Genomic DNA, 26,612 nt, shown 5'->3' with positions numbered 1-26,612 from the left:
ATTTCTTATGTGTTGGAAGAGGTAGAGATACCATAACTGTTAAAAGCTTTTTGTGATGAAAGAACCCTTAGAGCCTTGGGGAGGGGGGGGGGGCTTAAGGGTCAAAGCAGTATAACTGAGAGGAGACTTTCACATAGCCTTTAAAGGAATGCGGAGAACCGACCAGGGCTTCTGACCTAATGTCCAATTCTCACCTTCTCGTGGTGCACCCTGTTGGGTATCTAATTGGATAGTGAACGAACGAGGATGGGCTGGCAATTTGGGATTTAGCCTACCAAATTGTATTCTTATAGATTAAACCAAAATCAAAAATGATGCTACAACATGACAAATTTCATGCCGGCTGGGGCGTCACCCAGTTAAACAAGACCCGCATTGTTTTCGCCAGGGAACCAGGGCGAACAGCGAAAAGTCAGCTACTGGAACAAATCTGAAAAAGAACCCCAACTCAACATCAGAGTTAATGATCGGTACGATCAACATAAGAAGCCTGAATGGCAAGGAAATTGAGCTAACTGATGAATTAGATAAGTACCAAATCGACATAATAGGGGTGACTGAAACAAAAAAGACCAAAACTCATGAGATCTTTCTGAGCAATAAATACAAAATGTTATATTCAGGCAATGACAATTAAGGAAAAGAAGGAGTAGCCATAGTACTCAACACAAAATACGAGGCTAATCTTCTTGAATGGCAGGCAGTCTCAAGTAGAGTGATGTGGGCAAATATGAGAATGGGGAACTGGACAATGAGACTTATTTGTGCCTATGGTCCCACAGAAGGTTCTACTAAGGTAGAAGTGGAGGAATTTTTTGACGCTCTAGAGAAAGCTACTGACACAATGAAAAAGGAAAAGTTGGTCCTTGTTGGGGATCTAAATAGCAGAATAGGAAATGATTGTCAGACAGACATACGAAAATGTTTTGGGAAAATTTGGAGAAAAGAGCAAAGCTAATAATAATGGCAAATATCTGTTGGATTTCTGCTCAGGACATGGACTGGTTATTACTAACACCATGTTCCAACATAAAAATGTGCACAAATTCACATGGAAGAAGAGGCTAGAAATAAGAAATGTCTCATTGACTATGTTATTGTTGATACTGATGTTTACTCCCTGGTGCAGGACACCAGAGTGTACAGAGGATTTGAAATTAAAAGTGATCACTATTTAGTCTTCAGCAGGATAAAATTGAATTTCATATTGAAAAGAATAACATGTAAGAAAGTTTTAAAGTGAATAAAAGTTGAGCAGCTCTCAGATGTGAACTGTAGACTAAAATACACAAAGATTATTGAAGAAAAAATGAAAGAGTTTGAGAACAGGAATCAAACCTTGGAGATTCAGTGGCAAACTCTGAAGAAAACATTGATTGATTCTGCCAGAGTGGCATGTGGTGAGATTGTCTGCAAGGATAAAAAAATCAGAACTCCTTGCTGGACACAGGAAGTTAAAGAGACAGTGAAGGAAAAGAAGAAAGCATATCGAAAGTTCCTGCAAATAAGTCAGCTTGTGCTCTTGGAGAATACAGAGAGAAATGTGAGAAAGCTAAACATTGTGTAAAACTAGCTATAAAAAAGTCATTTGTGGACTTTGGTAAGAACATAGAAAATAAATATCAAGAAGGTGGTAAGATATTCTGGAGGTTGTTGAAGAAGCTTAGAAATGGAGGAAAGAATGTTATAAAAGGAGTTAGAGATGATAAAAGTGATATGAAAATGGGAGAAAAAGATATCCTTGAAGTATGGAGTAATTACTTTGAAAATCTGCTAAATGAAACAAGCAGTGATGACAGCACAGGGGTAAAACACACTGACCAGGCATGCAGTCAGGAATACATATCCATACTTGAAGTAGAAAAAGCCATCAAAGGCTTGAAATGTGGAAAGGCAGCAGGAGTAGATGATATTCGACCAGAAATGCGAAAGTATGGTGGTATAAGAATCTTACAGTGGCTGCACTGCATAATTCAGAAAGCCTGGACAGAGGGACGAATTCCCGATGATTGGAGTAGAGCTCTTATAGTACCCATATATAAAAAGGGAAATAAAACTGAATGTGAGAATTACAGAGGTATTTCACTACTGAGTGTTCCTGGCAAGATCTATGCAAGTATACTTGAGAAACGGTTGAGAAGAATTGTGGAAGAAAAGCTTGGTGAAGAACAAGCTGGATTCAGGCCAAATAAAGGCTGTTCAGGATCAGATCTTCACTTTACGACAAATAGTTGAAAAATCATGGGAATATTACAAAGATCTGTATTTAAGTTTTGTCGATTTAGAAAAAGCATATGACAAGGTGCCAAGAGAGAAGCTATTCAATACACTACGGTTATATGGGGTCAATGGGCATTATATCAAGCAATACTTAGTCTTTATTTGAGTTGTATGTCAGCAGTTAGAATTGAAGGAAGTACAGGATGATGGTTTAATGTTAATTCTGGTGTGAGACAAGGATGTACATTATCCCATCTGTTATTCATTATCTATATGGATCACATTATGAAGGAAAGTGGTATTAAACATGATATCAAAATTGGAGATGTTAATGTCAGCTCTTTGCTTTATGCGGATGATGTTATACTTCTAAATAAATCCGCTACAAGTCTGCATGATTCTCTGACTAAATTGCATAGCTGTTGTAATAGATATTGTATGAAGGTCAGCAATAAAAAGACAAAGACAATGAAAATAGGCAGAATCATTGAAAATGTCAACTGTGCTGTGAATGAAGAACCTGTGGAACAAGTAAAACATTTCAGCTACTTAGGCACGATTTTTACTGAAGATGGTAAATTAAATATAGAAATAGACAACAGAATCAGCAAAGCTGGTATGGTGGGAAGTCAATCGAATAAATTCATATGGAATAAGAGAGAAATTAGTCGGAACACTAAATTAGCTGTATACAAGACAGTGTTCAAACCAGTTTTACCTTATGGATCTGAGAGCTGGGTCAGAAGTAAAACACTTGACCAAAGACCAGAGACTGCAGATATGAGAGTCTTGAGAAAGATTAGAGGCATGAACAGATGGCATCAATGGCAATATCATATTAAAAATGAGGATATTAGGGAAGAACTTGACATTGTCAACAGCCAGGAATGCGTTAGCAGAGCTAATCTCAGGTGGTATGGTCACTTAAACAGATGGGTGAAGAAAGATTAGCAAAACAAGTTTTCTCTACCAGGTTGGCAGCAAAATGACCCAGAGGAAGACCAAGATATAGGTGGATTGATACGGTACAAAGTGCCTTAGACGATAGAAATATAAGATCTGATAATGTTGGAGTCTTGACAAGTAACAGACTGATTTGGAGGAAAATTGTAGATAGGAAGTTAGTAATGATGTAAATTTTTCATGTAGTTCTATCATATCCTGTACACCCCTTGAGGGTACATGGCAGGAATTTGATGATGATGACCCTTACAGCCAATAGACACAAAGGTGGAATTAATGTCTTAAATTCTTTCTGTAACAGTTCATCTGAAGACCATTAAGAATGAGCATGGTGTACTAAACTCTTAATAGTTCCAGCCTTTTGACTAGGATGGTGATGAGATTAAGTGGGGATGTAGCAGGATGGTGATGAGATTAAGTGGGGATGTAGCAGCCTGATGAGTCTTCTTCGGAAAAATGTGGAGTAGAATGAAGTAATAGAAGAATTAGATCTAAAAAGGCTAATTGGTTATTTACTTCTTTCTCTAAGGTGAAATGGATCTTGGAATGAAGAGTTTAATTTGAGAAGAACCTGCTATTACTCAGAGGAAGAATCATTTGAATTTGAAAAATATCACCCACATATCTGTAGCACTGTGTAGGTCTAGGTGAAATGTAATCAAAAATAAATTGTTCAAAGTGTTCCATGAAGAAGTTGGCAATAGTAGGAGAAATAAATTTCACTTTGCTGTTCCTTCAATTTGTTGATATAATTTGTTTTTAAAGGAGAAATAACCAAAATGTATTACAAAATTAAATAGTAAAATTAACTATTTGAACTAAAATATAAAAAAAAACCGATCCTTATTTTCACAATTTCACTCTTTCATGCTCTGCTTTCTCTTTCCTTTCTTTCACTTCTGTGTCATACCATCTGCCAGACATTTCTCCAATCATTCAATGTCATGTTTTGTTCTGAGAAGAACTCCACGTAAGTGCACTATCTTTCCCATTACCGACTGGTCATTCTCTTCATTTTCTACCATGTCATTCATAGTCACTCATAGCACTTGCAACACTATGTCAATTGTATTATCATGCATTTCATCTTTCAGCTCACTACTATCACTCTTCTTACTCTCTTCACACTTATGACATTTACTCACAAAACACTTTCAACAAACACATTCCCCAGTTTCATTCTCCTTCCAAAAATCTCTCGTTCTGCAAATGGTATACATTTTGCACATTGGCACCAAGACGCACAATACAGTGTACAATAAAACAAATACTAATGTGGTAAAGAAGGCAAAATTGGAATATTAGAGGAGATTAGCCAAATAAACCAAGCGTAATCCAAAAGAGCTAGAAGAAAGAATAACCACAGTAGAATATGTTGTAATAGGTTTCACGGTATGATAAGAACACAGATGGTTAAGAAAATAACTATTTATTAACTTAAAAGCTAATATTTCGCTGGTATTATATCCAGCATCTTCAGAGCACACAACACAATGCAGACAGCAGGAAGGTGATTGAAGCAGATGAACTAGTTGAATTATTAAGTAATCATTTTGCAAGAGTTTATCATCAAGGTGTGATATTACAGTAATACATATGATATGGATTAATGTCAAAATAAAGATAGAGGGAATCGAGGTACATAGAATATTAAAGAAAATGGATGTCAGTATCTATGGGTTTGGATGGTATATCAGCTTATGTATTCCAAGAATGTGCTAGGGAACTGGATAGTCCCCACGACTAGACTGTTTATCTGAATCTCAGCTTGGGTAGAGTCTCAAGGGAATGGAAGGGGGTAAAAATGGTTCTATTGCATAAAGGTTGTTCCAAGATCATGCAGCTAATTATAGACCAATTAGTATTTCCAGAATGGTGGTTAAAGTATTAGAGAAGTTGGTTACAGGCAAAATTCAGGAACCAGTGGATAGGAATGAGATATTATACGGGGGGGGGGGGGGGGGGGGCAGCATGGCTTTGTGAAAGGTAAGTCATGCTTCAGTAACTTACTGACTTTCTATAATACAGTAACGGTCGACAGTTGGATAAAGGATGGTAAATGGATGAGTTACAGCATTCAGTGGGAGTTAGAAAGAAACAAAAGCATATGGAAGAGATGTAATGACTGTGTAATGGCTATACAATCACACTGCTGGACTTCGCAAAGGTGTTTGATGAGATATTGCATGGAATCCTGATTCATAAATCACATCATATGGGAATAGACATGAAGCTGGTGATGCAGATAACAGATTGGTTGATGGAGAGATACCAGATAGTAGTCTATACGGGTGCACAGTGCTGGAGAAGGCCTGTGACTAGTGGTGTGTCACAGGGTTCCGTACTTGGGCTACTACTATTTAATTTGTTTATTAATGATATGCTATTGCTCTACCTACTTTTGCATTATCTGCAAACAGCTGAATATTTCCCTTCAGATCATTTATCATATCGTCAGGATGATTTAAATAAACTGGCAGTATGGGCAAAGAAGAATGGATGCCAATTTAATGTTACGAAGTGTAAGGTTATTCATCTTGAAGCGAAAGATTACCATCTGTGTACCATATTGATGGAACTGTAGTCCAGGAACTTGCCAGGGATTTGGGAATACTGATGGATAGGGAGTTGAAATTCAGATGGCATATTGCAAAAGTGGATAAAACAGTTCACAGGATTACCTGGTTATTGAAGAACACCTTGACATGCAGAGATAAGAAGGTTATAATTCCACTTTATGATGATACAATAGCTGTGAGACAAATACAGAAAAGTATGGTATGAACTTATGAACCCAATATAATACCATTGGCAGTAATGTCATTTTGTCTATAAATTGTGGGTGTTCTCTAGCCAGTGTGCCTGTACAGAGGATTAAAAACCTGCCATCCCCCATATAAAATTGACTAACTGACCCTCAGTTGAAGGTATCTAAACAAAGATTCCTCTTGTCATAATGAGAAACAAAGTCATGTCTTTTCCAATCAATGAGCACAATAGAGGTGGTGCTCTCTTTTCCACTGATGCCAAAATATATGCATCCTACATGAGTGGACAACACTGCCAGCATAATAACTGATTATATGGTATCTCATACTGTAAGTGTGTGTGTGTTTGTGTATGATTTAAGCTAATAAATACAATTTGCTTAGTATGATCCAAAGTGTAAGCCCATTCTTGTTCATTTGGATACTGCATAACAGAGTATACCATGAAGGAGATTACTATTTCAAAATGATAAAGATACCAATATCCGGTGGGAAGCTAACTGAAGGAACTCCTAAACAGTCTCTTGAACTTTCTTATCAGAAATATGAGACTATCAAGCCACATATATCCTTTTTTGTACTATAAACATATATCTTTACTAATTATTCATTACATAGAGAAGTTAAAAGCTGCTAATCTGTGTTCAATGACCTAAATGTAAGATAACCAGTTTACAGTTTTGTGCTATACAAGATTTTATAGGAACCTAACTACTATATCACACAAGGATTACCTGCAGTTATAGAAACTCAACATTTTAAGTACATAATACGCTATATTTTGTTTGAACGAGATTGATGTCTCATGCTTCAGCAGTGCCTCCAGCATATATCATTATTTGAACTCCATTTATTTTTTTTTTTGAAAGTTTATTTTTCACTTGGTTAGAGTATAATAAATTTAGTTTAATCCTTTATCCATGTGCGAGCAAACAAAGTTTGCACCTGAAGTATCTACAGGACTGGGGTAAGGTGGTACAACATCAGGGCAACTCGTTGCAAAGGTGGAGCAAGCTACCAACACTCCTGTCTCAGTATCTCCTATAATGCAAAACACATTTCCTTGCGGATATGTCTAATGTTATGCATTAAGGGAAGGGCCACAACCCAGACTAGTTTTGACCTTTATTGAGGTCTCTTCAGTGGGAGCCAGGCACAAGTTGAGATACCAGGCAGAAGCATTAGCAGGTCATCTCTACCTATCGGAGTTGCCAAATGGTGTGCCACCCTTTTTAATAAATTACTCTGGATTTAGAGAAAGATGTTGAAAGTTTATTTTTCACTTGGTTAGAGTATAATAAATTTAGTTTAATCCTTTATCCAAGTGTGAGCAAACAAAGTTTGCGCCTGAAGTATCTACAGGACTGGGGTAAGGTGGTACAACATCAGGGCAACTCGTTGCGAAGGTGGAGCAAGCTACCAACACTCCTGTCTCAGTATCTCCTATAATGCAAAACACATTTCCTTGCGGATATGTCTAATGTTATGCATTAAGGGAAGGGCCACAACCCAGACTAGTTTCGACCTTTATTGAGGTCTCTTCAGTGGGAGCCAGGCCCAAGTTGAGATACCAGGCAGAAGCATTAGCAGGTCATCTCTACCTATCTCTACCCCAGTCCTGTAGATACTTCAGGCGCAAACTTTGTTTGCTCACACTTGGATAAAGGATTAAACTAAATTTATTATACTCTAACCAAGTGAAAAATAAACTTTCAACATCTTTCTCTAAATCCAGAGTAATTTATTAAAAAAGGGTGGCACACCATTTGGCAACTCCGATAGGTAGAGATGACCTGCTAATGCTTCTGCCTGGTATCTCAACTTGTGCCTGGCTCCCACTGAAGAGACCTCAATAAAGGTCGAAACTAGTCTGGGTTGTGGCCCTTCCCTTAATGCATAACATTAGACATATCCGCAAGGAAATGTGTTTTGTATTATAGGAGATACTGAGACAGGAGTGTTGGTAGCTTGCTCCACCTTTGCAACGAGTTGCCCTGATGTTGTACCACCTTACCCCAGTCCTGTAGATACTTCAGGCGCAAACTTTGTTTGCTCACACTTGGATAAAGGATTAAACTAAATTTATTATTGAACTCCATTTAAGATGCACCTAGTGAAGCAGTAGAGAGTAAGATTATTCTTCAATTGACCTAGAAGCCTGCTAGTGTTGCCAAAATATCCAAGACTGCATTAGAATATATAAAAATGGTTTCTCCACAATATACTAAGTAGTGTATTGTCCTATCAGACAGTGAAATTTATCTATAAACTAGAATTGCAGAGGCCTGTCCTTCCCTCTGGGAGATAGAAGCACTACATTTTTATCATGGCATATATGTTTGTATAATACTTATATCCTGGGAATATAACTAAGGTTGCCAAGAACAGGTCCTGCATATATGAAGATTTGTTCATCACAAAATGACATTTGAAGAAATTTGAATAATCGTTCATCAGCATTTTAGACAGCAGTATTAATGCAAGTGGATAATAACCGTGTCTGTTGCAATAGAATAAATACATTTTAAACAGTAACACAATGAATATGTATACCCTGTTACATGGTCAAACCCCACCCCCCTTTTTTTAACTAATAACTTATTTTACAAGGGATATTAAAGTTGTAATAATCACCATGAAGGAGAACCATTAATTTACACATTATTCTACATATTCCCCACAAAGTGTTATATACTTGTTGCTGCATCATTTCCAATCCTCCGAGAAAACAGTATTTCTCTTGTTGCACAAACCAGTCCTCAGCTGCATATGACTATCTGTGATAAATTTTGTTCCTTTCAAGTGTTTCTTTAAATTTGGGAATAGGAAATAGTCATGTGGGGTCAGGTCTGGCAAATAGGATGGGTGAGACAGATGCTGAAAGCCAAAGTTGGGTGCTGTCTACTAGGTTTCATGAGAGTAGTGCGAGAAGGTGCATTGTCCTGCAAAAGCAGCACACCTCTGCTCGGTTTCCTCACAGCGTTTTTCCTTCAGAGCTGTTGAATAAACTGCTGCTGTAACAATTTTACCTTTTTTCGAGATACTTGGTAAGGATTACTCCAACCATATCCCAAAAGACAATGGCAAGAACCTTCCCTGCTGACTTTTGGGTTCGGAACTTCTTTGGCTGTGGAGAACTTTTGTGTCTACATTCCATTGACTGTTGTTTGGTCTCTTGATCATAGTGATGAAGCCATATTTCATCAACAGTCACAATGCACACCAAAAAATTTCCACCCAAATGTGGTTGGTATTCAAATATTTGAATGCCAACTCACTTTACTGAGAGCTTCTGCATGTCCAGATGTTGGTGAATAATGACCCCCACCTCATTCCCTGAATATCCACAGTCTTGGCAATGTTTTTGGCTGGTATTTGTTTATCATGAAGGATCACAGCATGCACTGCATGATATTTCAGGTGTGATTGTTGTGAAAGTCTTCCTGACCTAGGGCAACTGTTGTCCCAGGATGCCCAGTTTTAAACTTGGCCACCCATCTGGCAACTGTTGGATATGATGGGGCACAGTCCCTTAAGTCTCACACAAAGTTTTGTGAATCTCAGTTGTAGACTTTTCTTGTGGCACAAAAAACTTGATGACATCCTCTGTGCCTTTGAATTTCTTCAAAACCTCTGACATGTCTTCTTATATATATCCTAAAACAAAAAGAACAAAATATTACAATTTGATGAAACATGGGTGTTAAAGGGTTTTAAGATATGTTCTTCCTTGGGTTTATATCAGTTGCTTTAATATAATTTTATTCTAGGTGTTTTTCAGAACTTTTTAACACCCCCCCCCCTCGTAATAGCTAATAATTTTTTCTTCAAATCAAAGTAACTTTAATCTTGGAAAAATTCACTGAATGAAGGATTTCTATATTTCATAAATCATAGCCACTAGGAAAGCAAATAATTATTATTAAAAGCATACCTTATCGATGGAAATTACTTTACGTGAATACATCCGCATAGAACAACGAAAAGCACAATAAACTATGCTACTGCGATCTTTTTTGGTACCATTAAGAGCCAAATGAAGACTATTTAAAAACCAGGACAAAAACACTATGGGATCACCTATTTCAAAAATTAAGTTAAAAAGTCTGTATTTTAAATAAGTATTACAAAAAATTTATTTTATACAGTAAATTAATTTTGAAAATTCAATACTGAACTGTTTATATACTAAAATTGCCATAAACAATGAGGTTTTTTTTTTTCTTTTTTCTGTGAACAACATTCCAAAGGGTGTCATTATAAAATGCTAAGAATATATCAAGGTTGGATATTTTTAACACCTTATTTATCAGTAATATGAAATAATCAAAACTAAAGTTGCTGCTAAAATGTAAAAAAAATAGCACAGCAAAACACACTAAAACTAACAGCAAACCTCTTCAATATATGATACAAAGAGGTAGAAGTATCAAAACAAGCATCTCAATAAGTAGTAGAAGGAATATCATAATAACCAATAATTATAAAGTAAAATGTTAAGTATACATGACTGATATACAGTCAACTCTCACTTAGCACAATCATATGGACAATATGAACAGTTTGTTGTACTGGATGGTCTGTTACAGTGAATTTCCTTTAGCATACAAATGTACCCATATGGTTTCAGTTGGGACTTTGCAACAGTTTGTTATGCTGAGTGAGTTTGTTATAATGGTGTTCGCTATGATAGCAGTTGATATATATTTGCCATTCTGGTGAAATCCTTTAATAAAGCTTCAAGATGCTAATGAGTAGAATGACATTTAAATTCATTTTAACCAGACAAGCCCAACAGCAAGACCTCAGCAATAAGTAATAGCAGCAAAGTCTTGTAGAAGGACCAAAGTTCAAATCTTGTCTTGAAATATGAAGTTTCATAAGAACTTTTCCTACTGCAGGTGAGTTATATGGTCTCATATAAAGGTGGTAAGGTGTTTCTTAAAAGGCATGCAAACCAGTCAGAGAATGTAATGAAACAAACAGGATTAACCATCCTATCATAGCATTGCTACCATAAGCAAGTGACAGACTAATGAACCTAAAATAATGATGGAAAGATGAAACCTGCAATCTGTTGTACCCATAAAATGAACACTATGTTCACAGATGGTTGGCCTAAGTGAGAACCAAAGTAAACATTGTCTGTTGGCAAAAGTGTCCGGACAGTAAGTGTTTGTATCCCGTCGCTACAGCGTCACTGTCACTACAAGGTTGGAGCTCTTTCTGCTGCTATTACAGCAATTACCCTTCAAGGTAAGCACTCCACTAAGTTTTTGTAAACTGCTGCTGGAATTCATTTCCATTCCTCCTGTAGTATGGTGAACATCTAATGAGTGTTAGTTGAGTAAATAGGTCTGACACGTAACCTTCGCTCCAGCTTATCCCAAAGATGTTCAATAGGATTGAGGTTGGGGCTTTGGGCTGCTAGTTTAGTAGCAGCCCAAACTTCTGACCACAGAGCTAGGACCTGAGCAGGTGCATTATTGTGCTGATACAGGAAAGGGCCTCTTCCAAACTGTTGCCACAGCATGGGAAGAAAGGAATTTTCTAAAATGTCATGATAGGCATCAGTTTTAAGGATATGGACGGACACACACACACCAATGGGCCAAGTCCAAACCAGATGGACACACAACTGCTATTTCCTGATAATCATTTTATTCATAATGCACATTCCTATCATTAACAGTTACATAACATGATCACACTTTCAATTAATAATTTTTCTAGACTCCTGATACAAAATGCATTCAAGCATAGGCTGTCCCTCTTATACAAATCCACTGATTTCTCAAATTCTTTCCATACATCCAAATGAGGGTTGTTTGAAAAGTTTGGTAAAAAAAATTAGCAAAAACAATTTTTTTGGAAAAAATCACCTTTATTTCTCAACATAGTCTCCATCAAGGTCTACACATGTGGTCCTGTGAGTTTCCAATTTTTTCATCCCATCTAAAAAGTAAGATTTGTCGAATTGTGCAAAATAGCCATCGACAGTCTTGATGATATCCTTATTCAAAGAAAATTTTTTCTCACCGAGGCAAATTTTTAAGTTTGGGAACAGGAAGAAGTCACACGGGGCTGAGTCTGGTGAATATGCAACCAATTCGAACCTCAATTCATGTAATTTTGCCATTGCAACAGTCTATGTGTGGGACGGTGCATTGTTGATGAAAGAACACTTTTTTGTGCACCAATCTTGGCCGTTTTTTCCTTCAGTTCTTCTTTTAAACGGTCCAACAATGATGCATAATAGACTCCTGTTATTGTCTTACCCTTTTCCAAATAGTCTATCATGATAATTCCTCAGGAATCCCAAAAAACAGTGGCCATCACCTTCCCAGCTGACAAAACGGTCTTCGCTTATTTTGGTGCTCTTTCACCAGACATTATCCATTGTTTTGACTGCAGCTTGGACTCAGGTATGTAGTGGTGAATCCAAGTTTCGTCTAGTCACGAATCACCAAACACTGCATTGAAATGTCTTTTTGCATGCATTTTTGATCGGCAGTGAACAATCGCAGCATCCACCGCACACAGCTTTTTCATGTGCAATTTTTCGTGCAGGATATTATACACCTGTTCAGTTGAGATGCCTACAATCTCAGCAATCTCAGTAGTCTTCCATAACGATATGAAGGAAATGATTTTGTCAATCATTTCCTTCATAGTGACCTCAGTTGGGAGTCTGGAGCACCTGACTGAGGTCGCTATATTTTCTGAATCTGTTTATAAATGCTCACATTTTATGGGAACTAAGTTCTGGTTTCTGCTACAAGCTCATGAACAAATGAATTTCTTTCTACTATATCTTCAAGAAATTCATCAATATCTGAGAAATCTGAGTTAATATGTGTAGATCTTAACTCATTTGGAAAGTTAAGATCGAAACCATATAGTAAAAAAGTAGGTTTTTCTTTGATATCAAAGAAAAACCTACTTTTACTACTGCTTACTAAACCTACTGCTCTCCTACAAGCAAATAAAGCTTGTAACAAGTAAGAATCCCAATTTGACAATTTCCCACTTGCTAATTTAGAAAAAGCATATTTTAAGGTCCTATTTAATCTTTCACACATTCCAGGAAATGATAGGATGCAGTAAAAAGCTTCTTTATATTTAATAACTAACATAATTGCAACATTAGCTGTTGTAAGGTTTACACCTTGATTAGAAGATTACACCTTTCGCTGTTGGAAAAACAACTCCATCTAAAATCCTCAACTTTGTTCCCATGGAGATAGATCCATCCTTCCAGATTTTAGACAGGTCTCTGACTGTTTTTTAAGCCATTCCTAACCTTTTTCTGACATCTTCTGAACAGCAATTCTTCACATTAATAATGGATCCCAGGTACTCAAACTTGCTGACTTCCTCAATTCTTTCTCCATTAAGATACACTTGTTTCTCAAGAGCTTCTCTGTTTGTTTTTCCTTTGTGCTAGAATTGAGTTGAAGTCCTCTGTTATTACTGATCTTGTTAACTTTGTCAAGAATTAGTCCTAGTTCTTCCATATCATTACAAAGGAGTACTGTATCAGCGGCGTACCTCAGATTACTGATCAATCTACCTCCTATCGTAATTCCTGTCCTGAGCTCATCCAATGCTTCACACATGATGTCCTCTGCATATATGCTAAACAAGTGAGGAGAAAGTAAACATCCTTGTCTAACTCCTTTTCCAACTTGAAGCCAGTCAGTCAATCCAACACCTGTTCTTACTGTGGCTTCTTGCTCCTTATACAAGTTGGCTATCAACCTGATAGTGTGTTGAGGAAAACCCATTCTTTTCATTACTTCTCACAGTTTCACATGCTCAACACAGTCAAAAGCTTTAGAGTAGTCTAAGAAACACATTACCAGAGGAAGTCTGAATTCTTTATATTTTTCTATTATCTGTCTAAGGCAAAGGATCTGATCTCTGGTGCCCCTACCTTTCCTAACACCTGCTTGTTCCTCGGGCATCTCTGCCTCAACTTTGGCCTTAATCCTTTTTAGCATGATCTTTAATAAAATTTTGCTTGCATGAGATATCAAACTAATAGCTCTATAATTCTTGCATGCCTTCTTAATCACCTTTTTCGTGTAGTGGTATGAAAACTGACTTCTTCCAGTCTGTGGCCATGATCCTGTCTCCCATATACTTGTAATCAATCTATGAAACACTCTTATCCCTCCATCCTCTGCGGCCTTAATTAACTCTGCTGGATTTCATCTGCACCTGGGGCCTTATTGCTGTTGAGCTGCTTAACTGCTGTTTCAACTTCATGCCTAAGTGGAGGAGGTTCCAAATCAAAATTTTCTTGGTGGGAGGACTCCACATTTTCTTTATCCAATCTGCTGTACAGTTCCTCACAGTATTCCTTCCATCAGTTTTTGATTTCCAACTCTTCTGTTAGTAATGATCCATTCCTGTCTTTGATGACATTCAATTTAGGCTTAAACTTGTGCTTTAAGTCACGAACTAAATAAAACATCCTTTTATAATTATGCCTTCTCATCTGGAACTCTATTTCTTCACATTTATTAGTATAGAACTTTTCCTTGTCCTGCTTGATGGCTCTTCTGATTTCTCTATGTAATCTCTTGTATTCTTTGGTCTGTGTGTCTCTCTGTTTTTCCAACCGCCTTCTTTTGATTAGTTCCCATGTTGAATCTGATATCCATGGGTCTCTTGGTTTTCTTATTGGGCCGAGATACGTCTTCGCTGTATCCTGTATTATCATCTTGACTCCTTTCCAAAGCATTTCTGGTGAGATTTCCTCATTGGTCTCCAAAAAATCATCCAACCGAGTTGATGTTTCTTCTGTGAATCCACTAGGAATTACTCTAACATCCAATCTAGTGCAATGTGCCTGACCTGGAAGTTTTCAGAGCCTTACTTTGGCTCTTACCAGCTGATGGTCTGTACCACAATCTGCTCCAGGACTAGTATGTACATCAGAGATTCTTGTCTTCCACCGCTGGAGAGCCAGGATGTAATCAATCTGGTGCCTTGACCTATCAATGTTAGATGTCCAAGTATAGGTCCGTCGTGGATGTTTCTGGAAGCAGGTATTGGTAATAACTAATCTGTTAACACGGCAAATTCCAACAGTCTTTCACCATGGGTGTTACGTTCACCCAGACCAAACATGCCACACTCTGGCCTGACTCTCATACTCTTTCCCACTTTTGCATTTAAGTCTCCTAAGATGTCTCTCCTTGGTAGGCAGTCCAAAACAGTTTGTAAGTTTTCATAGAATTCTTCACTCTCTTCTTCAGGCCTATCTGTGTGGGGTGCATAAACTACCACAATTGATACATTGGTAGGCTGAGCCTTAAGTCTAATGGAGAGTATCCTATCATTAATGGGAGTTATAACCAAGAAGGCTTCTTGCCTGAGCTGTCTTCACAGCTACCCCCATGATGTTTTGAGTCACCACCTGAGTAAATAACTAAAGAATAATATGCTGTCCTAGAAATATACATCTAAATTTTCTCAGAGAAGAGACAATTGCTAATGCTCCTTTTTCCAGGACAGAATAATTTATTTTGGGAGCCAAACGTTTTCTACTGATGAAAGCAATAAGTATAAAATCATCTTCTTCCTTCTGTTCTAATACTGAAACTAATACAATCACCTCAAGCATTTGCAGAAAGAAAATATGTCTCTAAAAATTTTGGATAGATTAAAACTGGTGCTTTTGTCTGCACTAAATTCAAAGAATCGTATGCCTTTTGCTCAGCTTCTCCCCATCTAAATTTAATTCCCTTCTTTATTAACATAAAGAAGTCTTAGTAATTCAGAGCAGTTGGGTGCAAACTTCAGATAAAAATTTATCATGCCAATACAACTGTGAATTTGTTTTACTGTTTTTGAAATTTTTGCAGAGAGTATCATTATTACACGGGCACCTACACAAAATATCCATGAAATCTATTATACCTCTCTGTCGTCATCATCAAATTCCTGTTATATACCTTCAAGGTGGTGTACAGGATATGAGAGTACTACATTAAACATTACATCATTACTAACTTCCTATCTACAATTTTCCTCCAAATCAGTCTGTTACCTGTCAAGACCCCAACATTATCAGATCTTATATTTCTATCTTCTAAGGCACTTTTTACTGTATCAATCCACACATATCTTGGTCTTCCTCTGGGTGTTTTTCCTGCCAACCTGGCAGAGAACACGTGTTTTGCTAATCTTTCCGCTCCCATTCTGTTTAAGTGACTATACCACTTGAGATTAGCTCTACTAATGCATTCCTGGATGCTGACAATATCAAGTTCTTTCCTAATATCCTCATTTTTAATATGATATTGCAATTGATGCCATCTGTTCAACCTCTAATCTTTCTCAGGACTCTCATATCTGCAATCTCTAGTCTTTGGTCAAGTGTTTTATTTCTGACCCAGCTCTCAGATCCATAAGTTAAAATTAGCTTGAATACTGTCTTGTATACAGCTAATTTATAGTGTTTTGACTAATTTCTCTCTTATTCCATATAAATTTATTCAGTTGACTTCCTATCATACCAGCTTTGTTGATCCTGTTGTGAATATTTAATTTACCATCTTCACTAAAAATCATACCTAAGTAGCTGAAATGTTTTACTTGTTCCACAGGTTCTTCATTCACAACACAGTTGACATTTTCACTCCTTCTGCCTATTTCCATTGTCTTTGTCTTTTTATTGCTAATCTTCATATTATATCTATTACAACAGTTATTCAATTTAGTCAGGTAATCTTGCAGACTTCTAGCAGATTTATTTAGAAGTATAACATCATCCGCATAAAGCAAAGAGCTGACATTAACATCTCTAATTTTGATATCATGTTTAATACACTTTCCTTCATAATGTGATCCATATAGATAATGAATAACAGAGGGGATAATGTGCATCCTTGTCTCACATCAGATTTAACATTAAACCATCTTCCTGTACTTCCTTCAATTCTAACTGCTGACTTACAACTCAAATAAAGACTAAGTATTGCTTGATATAATGCCCATTGACCCCATATAACTGTAGCGTATTGAATAGCTTCTCTCTTGGCACCTTGTCACATGCTTTTTCCAAATTGACAAAACTTAAATACAGATCTCTGTTATATTCCCATGCTTTCTCAACTATTTGTCATAAAGTGAAGTTCTGATCCTGACAGCCTCTATTTGGCCTGAATCCAGCTTGTTCTTCACCAAGCTTTTCTTCCACAATTCTTCTCAACCGTTTCTCAATTATACTTGCATAGATCTTGCCAGGAACACTCAGTAGGGAAATACCTCTGTAATTCTCACATTCAGTTTTATTTCCTTCGGGTACTATGAGAACTTTACTCCAATCATCTGGAATTGGTCCCTCTGAACTATGCAGTACGGCCACTGTAAGACTTTTATACCGATAGAATATCATCTACTCCAGCTACCTTTCCACATTTCAGACTTTTGATGGCTTTTTCTACTTCAAGTATGGATATGTATTCTTGATTGCATCTGGTCAGTGTTTTTTTTTTTTTTTTTTTTTTAATCACCGTGCTGTCATCACTTCTACTTTCATTTCGTAATTTTTCAAAATAATTACTCCATACTTCAAGGATATCATTTTCTCCAGTTTTCATATCACCTTTATCATCTCTAATTCCTTTTACAGCACTATTTCCTCCATTTCTGAGTTTCTTCAACAACCTCCAAAATATCTTGCCACCTTCTTGATATTTATTTTCTACATTCTTACCAAAGTCTTCCCATGACTTTTGTTTAGCTAGTTTTACAGTGTTTAGCTTTCTTATATATGTCTCTGTATTCTTTAAGAGCACAAGATGACTTATTTGCCACGAACTTTTGATATGCTTTCTTCTTTTCCTTCACTGCCTGTTTAACTTCCTGTGTCCACCATGGAGTTCCGATTTTTCTAAAACCTGTGATATGAATCTAAAATAAATATTTACGAAATGCTAATTAGACCAGGTGTATTATATGGTGCAGAGACATGGAATATAACAAAGGCTGATGAAGATCAATTACAACACCTCAAAAACAAACTCTTAAGAAAAATATTTGGCCCAATTAAAGATCCTGTGACAGATGACTGGAGAAGGTGAACAAAATAAAGAATTCCACGAACTGTATAAGACACCACTAATAATAAACGAAATCAGAGCTAGTCGCATCAGATGGTTAGGTCATCTGGAAAGAATGGAGGATAACAGGCTAGTGAGGAGAACCTCTGTAGAAGATGGTTGGATAACATCAAAATGGACATGAAAGAGCTGAACCTGCAAAACTGGAAGGAGTTGCCTGAGGATAGAAAAAAATCGAGCTTGCAACTAATAACCTTAAGGGTTCGTGAAGCTTAAGAAGATGATATATCGAGCCTTTGTATATAAGAATATTTTGTGCATTAAAAAGGCTAATGATATATTATTATACAAGCATTTCCATGGAGTCAGTACTCATTCTAGGAGACCCAAGCTACCCACACTATCTTATATACCTCTTTTCTTAAACTCATTGACAGAAAGCACTAACAAGTGAGTCAGGTAACACATTCCTTTCATTCACTACTCTCCAAGCAAAAAAATCTAGTCCTCACTTGTTCTTCCACCACTATACCACTGCTGAAATGTTTCCCCTGAATCAATTTTATGAAACCTTTTAGTAACTTGAATGTTTCTATCATATCCCCTCTTCTCCACCTATTGACCAACTTCTGTAACCCACAAACTTTCAATCCGTCACTGTAGGTTGCCTTCCTTACATTCCAAGGAATCTATGGTAAAAAGTTCCTGTATTGGAAATGCATTTGGAACTGCTCAATTAATGTATTCCTGTTGTTTGAGCATTATTCTTCATGCCCACTTCAAAAAAATTAAAAGATAAATGCATTAAGGAAACTGGAAGATTGGTTGGTTGGTTGGTTTCTAGTTTATTTGGTACAAAAACTACAAAGGTCATACTGTACCATACTAAAGGTTATAAGCATTTACAGAAAAATAATTTCATAAAGCAGCATCTCTAGGTAAATAGAACTGCTGCAGAGGGCACAGCAACACACAAGATCAGAGGTTATTACAGTAGTGCAAAAATAGTTAACAATATAAGTTAATACATAAAATATGAAACACTAAGCCAAGGAACACAGTATCTACATATATGTAAAATTATAATAGATGTCGTTATAGCTGTACAAAAATAGGCAAAAAGGGATTATTATATAATATGCATGTATGAAAATTAAATTTAGCAATGCAGTAGAAACAGAATTTAGAATACATATAAACAGAATTACTAGAAAGTACACAAATATGTAAGATGTCCTACAGCATTACATGATTATTCGAAAAATAAAGCAATAAATAAGATGCATACACAAAATGCATGTTAAGTGATGCAATATCTACATATAAAAAAAATTACTGCAGAGGTTTCAGCAGTACACAAATAGATAATTATAGGTTAACATATGTATATACAAAACAAGTCAAGGAAAGCAGTGTCTACATCTAGGAAGATTACAACAAACATTATTATACTAATAAAAGGAATTATTATATACAGCATTGATGCATAAAATTCAAGTTTAGCATTATGGTATTTACATATTAACAAAATTACAGCAGAGTGATACAAATATACAAGATCAAGGCCTATGATAATACATAATTGGTCAGATATATTACAAATAAAAGATAAAAGTTAAGCAAAAAAGTATTTACATATAAACAAATTTATGGTCAAATGTGTTTGTACAAATTAATTCTTTCTAAAAAATTAAAAACATCATACAATTTACCTGAGTCTGCTAGCATTTCCCTGAGTGTATATGGCTTGGTGAGATAGGTGAAAATTTCATTCCTCTCTCGTGTAAATTTTTGACAATCTATCAGAATATGATGAATAGTAAGATGTGTGTTGCATTTTTCACATATGGGAGGGTCATCAGTTCTCAGTAAATGAGAATGCATAAGGTGACTGTGACCTATGCGGAGCCTAGCAAGGACAACCTCCTCCCTTCTCTTTGTACGTTGATTAGAAAGCCAATGTTTAATTTCAGGTTTAATGTTATATAATTTGTTTGTTGATGTTTCTTGCCATGTTAACTCCCACTGAGCAATTAGCCTTGATCTTATAAGTTGTCTGTAGTCTGTATATGGAACTGTCAAATAGTATATGGAGAAGGTATGGGCTGATTTAGCAGCTGCATCTGCAGCCTCATTTCCTTTAATTCCGATGTGGCTGGGAATCCAGCAGAACTGGACATCGAAATTAAGGATTTTCATTTTGTGAAGCAGGTGTAGCACTTCATAAAGTACTGGATGAGGATTATACATAGGAGAAGAGATAGCTTGTAAAGAGCTCAATGAGTCTGTATAAATTATACACCTTTGGTAGCAGTTTTCTTTTATACGCACAAGTGCAAGCTGAATGGCATGTAACTCTGCTGTATAATTACTGCAGTCAGGTGGGATCTGATTTGAAATAATAATGTCAGGAAACACAGCAGCACAGCCAACAGAGATGTTAGTTCTTGAACCATCAGTATAGATGGGTAAGAAATCAGCGTGTGCTGCTCTGTGTGCATTAAACAATTGCAGGTAGAAGGATGATGGGGTATAAGATTTCTGTAGCTGACAAAGTGAGAGGTTGCAAGATGGTGTGCAAACCTGCCATGGAGGGATGTTGTTATGTTTAGTGTAGCTAATGTTGTCAACATTTATACTAACAGCTTGCATAGTTTCTTTAATACGCATACCAAAAGGATGTATAGCAGTTTGATTTGTGTGATATTGAGCTTCATAACGCAGAGAGAAGATACTATTCCACAGGGTGATCGGGGAGAGATTTTATTTTTAGGGCGTAATTAAGAGACAGCTGTTTTCGTTGAAGTGATAGAGCCGGTTCATTTGCTTCTACATAGAGACTTGGAGTGGGTGAGGTGCGAAAGGCACCAGTAGCTATCTGTATACCCTGATGATGGATGGAATCCAACCATCGTAGGTTACTCTGTCTTGCCGAACCATAGACTTGGGACCCATAATCCAGCTTTGAACGTATAAGTGCACGATAAAGATGGAGCAATGAAGCTCGATCAGCACCCCACCCAGTAGATGATAGAGTGCGAAGGAGGTTCTAAGTTCTGTTGCACTTCTCTCTTAGTTGACGAATGTGTGCTAGAAATGTGAGTTTTCTGTCAAAAATGAGTCCCAAGAACTTGGTTTCTGTAGTTACTGGAATAACAGTAGGTCCCATTCTCAGTTCAGGATCTGGGTGATGAGTGCGTTTTCGACAGAAGTGTACACAGACACTTTTTTTTTGTTGAAAACTTAAACCCATTATTAAGAGCCCACAGAGAGACATGATCAATTGCTTGTTGAAGTTGTCTTTCAATTACTCTCATGTTACGTAAGTGACAGTATATTGTGAAGTCACCAACATACAGAGCATTGTCTACAGTGGGAGGAAGCTTTTCAATGATTGAGTTAATTTTAATAGCAAAAAGGGTTACACTTAAGACAGAACCTTGGGGAACACCTTGTTCTTGAAGATATGGTTGAGATAGCATACTTCCCATTCTGACTTGGAAAGTTTGCCTGGACAGAAAGTTTTTAATAAATATAGGGAGGTGTCCTTTGAGACCTAAGTTATGGAGGTCTTTTAATATGCCATATCTCCAGGTTGTGTCATAAGCTTTTTCTATGTCAAAAAAGACAGAGACAAGATGTTCTCGCTTCAGAAATGCCTCTCTTATACATGTTTCTAACCGAACTAAATGATCTAAAGTTGATCGATGTCTACAGAAACCACATTGTGTATTGGAAAGAAGACTGTTGCTTTCTAAATACTAGGGAAGTCTGGCATTAACCATTTTCTCTAGTATCTTACAAAGACAGCTGGTCAGAGCAATGGGTCGATAATTATTTGCTTGTGTTGGATCTTTTCCTGGTTTTGGGATAGCAATGACAATTGACTTATGCCAAGAATTTGGAAACTCTTTCTCTGCAAGTATACTATTGTATAAGAGAAGAAGATCCATAGAAGATGGTAGATGTTTTATCATTTCATAATGGATGTCATCAGGTCCTACTGCACTAGGGTGAGATTGTAGGAGAACTCTTTTTAGTTCCTCCTTGACAAATGGCTGATTATATGGTTGAAGAATGTTGGTAGAAAAATTAAGCCTTTCTTTCTCTTGCTACTCTTTCAGCATTAAAAATTCTGGAGAATATGAAGCTGTTGCTGAGATTTTAGCAAAAGTTTCTCCTAAAGTATCTGCAATAGCTTTGGGATCAGCAAGAACATTTCCATTATAGTCCAAGGTGGACAAACAATGTGTATTATATCTGCCTTTCATTTTCCGGATTTTATCCCATACAATTTTTGGACTGGTCATTTGATTAATTGATGTAGTAAATTGGATCCATGATTGTTTTTGACTCTGACATCTTACAAAACGTGCTCTGCTTGAGCACGCTTGAAAGTTATTAAATTTGATGTGGTGGGGTATCTACGAAATATGCTCCATGCTCTGTGTTGATCTTTTTTGGCTGCCTGACATTCTGGGTTCCACCAAGGCTTTGGATAGACTGGAAATCGAGATGATGTTTTTGGGATGGAGGTTGTTGCTGCCTGGACAATGCATTCTGTTATATATCTTACAGCTTCATTGATAGGTGTTTGACTGATGGCATCAGATTAAATTCTGCAAGATGAGAGAAAGTGTTCCAGTCAGCCTGGTCCATTTTCCATATAGGTATCCGTGTGGACGAACATGGTTCCTGTGAAGACATTGTACAAAGAACAGGAAAGTGATCACTTCCATATATGTTCTCTTCAATGTCCCACATGAGCAGTGGAAGAATGGAAGGGGAACAGATTGTAAGATCAATTGCAGAATATGAGCAGGTAGGCATATGGAAGAAAGTATTGAGTTCATTATTTAGAAGGGAAAGGTTATTATTATGAAGAATTTTTTCAATGCTTTGACCTCGTCTATTAGTGTTGGCACTACCCCATAGAGTATTGTGACCGTTAAAGTCACCCATCTAAAGTATGGGTTCAGGCAGTTGCAAGATAAGGTTATCAAGATCAATTTCATTTAGCTCAGCATTTGGTGGTAAATAAATTGAACATAGTGTAATAAGGAATCCCACAGAGAAGCAAATCGCTACTGCTTCTAGAGGAGTATTAAGTTGGACCTGATGGAAAGGAGTATGACTGCCCACTAGGATAGCTACTCCTCCATGAGCAGGACCATCTCCAGCTCTATCCTTACGTACAACAGTGAAATTCCTAAAGATACGGTCCTCATTGGGTCTTAAATAAGTTTCCTGTAGACAGAAAGAGAAAGGTTTGTGTTTCTGCAACAACATCTTGATATCGTCAATATTCTGGCGGATCCCACGACAGTTCCATTGTAAAAATTTTCCTATTGTTTTGATTTTATTGACTTGTCTGGTTTTCGAGAGGTTGAGGGCTTACCTTTGTCAGATTTATATTTATCCACTGTTTTTGGGAAGTATGGACGGCCAGTGTCCATCTCTTCCTCTGGTAGAGTGTTCAAAACATCAAATTTGTTAGGGTCAGTTGGTATGCTTAATTTGCTTTCAGTGGGTATCTAGGTATCCATTTTTTCTGTGCAAGTGTCTGGTGGTTTATCTTTGAGTGAAGTCTCCACCATAATTTTTTTGACAGATGAGTTTTCAATGAATGGGACCATTTTTGAAGTTGTCTTTGGAGTAAGGCCATAGGTCTTGTGATTAATGTGTTCAACAGAGAAGCACTTACGATCGTAAAGTTCAGATATGGTGAAATTATCAAATGGTGGAATAGACATACATGTTTGAGTTGCTGTTTGCACTTTTTTAATTGTTACTTTTTCAGCATAAGAGGAATCTAGAACAGGTGTAATGGTGGCTAGCTTTCTTTTTGCATCTTGATATGTTATGTTTTGTTCTGTTTTTATTTTTTATATCTCTTTTTTTCATCTTTCCATTTCTGACATGCACGAGAGTATGCTGGATGATCTCCCTGACAGTTGACACATTTAGCTTTTTTTTCACAGCAAGATTTATTTTCATGTTCTTTACTACCACATCAAGTACAGGTAGTAGAACCACGACAGGCAGTTTGGGCATGTCCATATCTTTGACATTTAAAGCATCTCAGCGGGTTAGGGATATATAATCTAACAGGACAGCTGAGATACCCTGCTTTTACAGATGTCGGAGGTCTAGGTGTATCGAAAGTAAGGATGATGTTCTTGGTTGGGACCAGGCAACCATCCCTGCATATCAGGATGTGTCTCACACTCGTAACTCCTTGTTCTTTAAGCTCTGTTGAGTGTTCTGTGAGGTGTTACTGCAATTTGTATTTCACCCATTGTCGTTGCTCTCAGTAGTTTCTCGGAATGTTGTTTGCACATTGTTTCCACAAGGATATCACCAGAACGTAATTTCTTGACAGTTTTGGGAGATCCTGCCAGTCCTTCTAAACCTTTTTGGATAAAGAAGGGTGACATTTTCCCAATTGGTTTTTCACCTGTTGCATGAATGATTAAAAAGGTTGGTACATTTTTGTTAGTATCCGATATCTTTTATTTCTTACTTCTGTTTCCATAGGCTGTGTATCAGTACTTGGTTGGGACTTTGTTAGGGTCCCTGAAACATTTGAGGATGAAGAATTCATATTTTAAGGAATTTTAATTCAGCACCAAAGCTCCCCACCCACCACGGAGCCACACATGGACGCCCACTATCCGGCAAGCAAAGAATGCGCTCAGGAGTGGAAAGCCAGAACGGACGCTATACCGGCACTGCTGCAGATCTAGTATCCCAACCCCAGACCATGGGGTGAGAGACTTACTGCAACACCGTTGACCCTTGCAGGCAAGCCCACTAGCCGATTGATCCTGGCTGGGCCATCCAGGACCACCCATCTTGCCGAAGCAGGGGCCAAAGTAGTGCAAGACTACAAGGATCCCCCTTTCCGGATGTCCACGGGTCGCACCGCACGGCAAACACGGCGGCAGGGTGTTGGATCCCAGTGATGGTGGTCTGGAAAAAGGATAGTGAAAAAGACTCAGGAGAAGTAGAGCAAAGAATACAGGAAGAAAAGCAAAGAAAAAGAGGAAGAATGAAAAGGGCCAGTACCATCACTGGGAGGTCCCCTCCACCACGAACAGGTGTCCCACATGGAGGGGAAAACTGGAAGACATTCAAGTATATTGGTCAAGTGAGAATCTTTAGCTATTGTATTTATGAAGTTTAAGAGATACTGAATGAGTGAGTAAAAAATTAAATTAAGGAAGTTATGCTGAATTGTGATAAAACAGATGCTGGAAAGGAAATTTTCATATAGCCAAGTAAGACTTCGAAACTTTTTAGCTGAATGCTATGTTCAGTTTGTTTTGTAAAGTATTTTCTGTTATCTCTTAACATTGAATTCAACTGCGAAAGAGTATGAGAGAATATTACTGAGCTCATTTATGTAATTCTTCGTTAAATTGGTCATTTAATTATTTCTCTGTATCTATTACCTGTTATATATAAGAGGGTGGTCTGAAAAGTTCTCAGTCTCGACCATAGATGGCAACACTGCAAAATGTTTTTTTTTCTAAGTTGGAGCATCTGTCATAAGCATCCATGTGAAATTGCAAGTCATTCTATCAAGTAGTTTGTTTCATACAGTTGTCTGAAGCAAAAGTGCTGTGTGTATCCTTTGAAATGGATAAAATTGAGTATTGTGCAGTTATAAAATTGTTTGTAAAAGAAGGTTTTAACACCAAAAGAAATTCTTTCGAAATTCATAAAAGTTTATGGGCACTCTTCTCCTTCGTTTTCGACAATTAAGAAATGGACTGCCGAGTTTAAAACGTGGCTGTACCAGCCTTGAAGATCATCCACGTGAAGGATGTCCAAAAAATGTAACAACACAACACCAGAAATCATCGATCAGGTACATGATACGGTATTGGATGACCAGCGAGTCAAAGTGCATGAAATTGCTGTGACTATAGGCATTTCAAAAGAATGTGTAGGATATATTTTGCATGAAGAATTGCAAATGAAAAAAGCTTTGTGCACGATGGATGCTGCGCTTGCTCACAGCAGATCAAAAACGCACTCACATGAAAATCTCTGAACAGTGCTTGGAGCAGTTAACAAGAATAAAACTAATTTTGTGCATCAATTTATTACTATGGATGAGACTTGGATTCACCATTACACACCAGAATCCAAACAGCAGTCAAAACAGTGGACAGCAGCCAGTTGTTCAGTGCCAAAGAAGACAAATTCGGTTCCATCAGCAGGAAAGATCATGGCATCAGTGTTTTGGGATGCTAAAGGGTAAATCAATAACTGGGGAATATTATTCCGATATTTTAACCAGACTAGACGAAAAAATTCATGAGAAAAGACCTGGTTTGCAGAAGAAAAAATCATCTTTCATCAGTACAATGCTCCTTCCCACAAAAGTGTTTGGCAATGGGAAAATTAAGGGATCTGCACTATGAATTGTTGGAACATCTGCCCTATTCTCTAGATTTGGCTCCCTCTGACTTCTATCTCTTCCCAAAACTAAAACTCTTCCTCGCTGATCAACGTTTTTCTTCGAATCAAGAGGTGATTGCAGCTGTAGAGGGGTATTTTGCAGATCTTACTGAGA

The 26,612-nt window shown here is 37.2% G+C and overlaps 1 protein-coding gene across 1 annotated transcript in view; it reads right to left on the bottom strand.

Annotated features, from left to right (window-relative positions):
• Usp39 (ubiquitin specific protease 39) overlaps window positions 1-26,612 on the bottom strand; it is a 407,046-nt gene that overhangs the window by 169,302 nt on the left and 211,132 nt on the right. Inside the window, exon 8 of the mRNA XM_090396479.1 lies at window positions 9,886-10,057. Coding sequence (XP_090252605.1) covers window positions 9,886-10,057 — 172 coding nt within the window. The remainder of the gene's footprint in view (window positions 1-9,885; window positions 10,058-26,612) is intronic.

The sequence above is a fragment of the Typopeltis vanoorti genome, chromosome 8 (assembly GCF_054136105.1).
Source record: "Typopeltis vanoorti isolate ZY-2024b chromosome 8, IOZ_Tvanoo_1.0, whole genome shotgun sequence".
Classification (NCBI taxonomy): Eukaryota; Metazoa; Arthropoda; class Arachnida; order Uropygi; family Thelyphonidae; genus Typopeltis; species Typopeltis vanoorti.
Note: the sequence above shows the minus strand (reverse complement) of the source record. Positions and strands in the feature narration are given on the sequence as shown.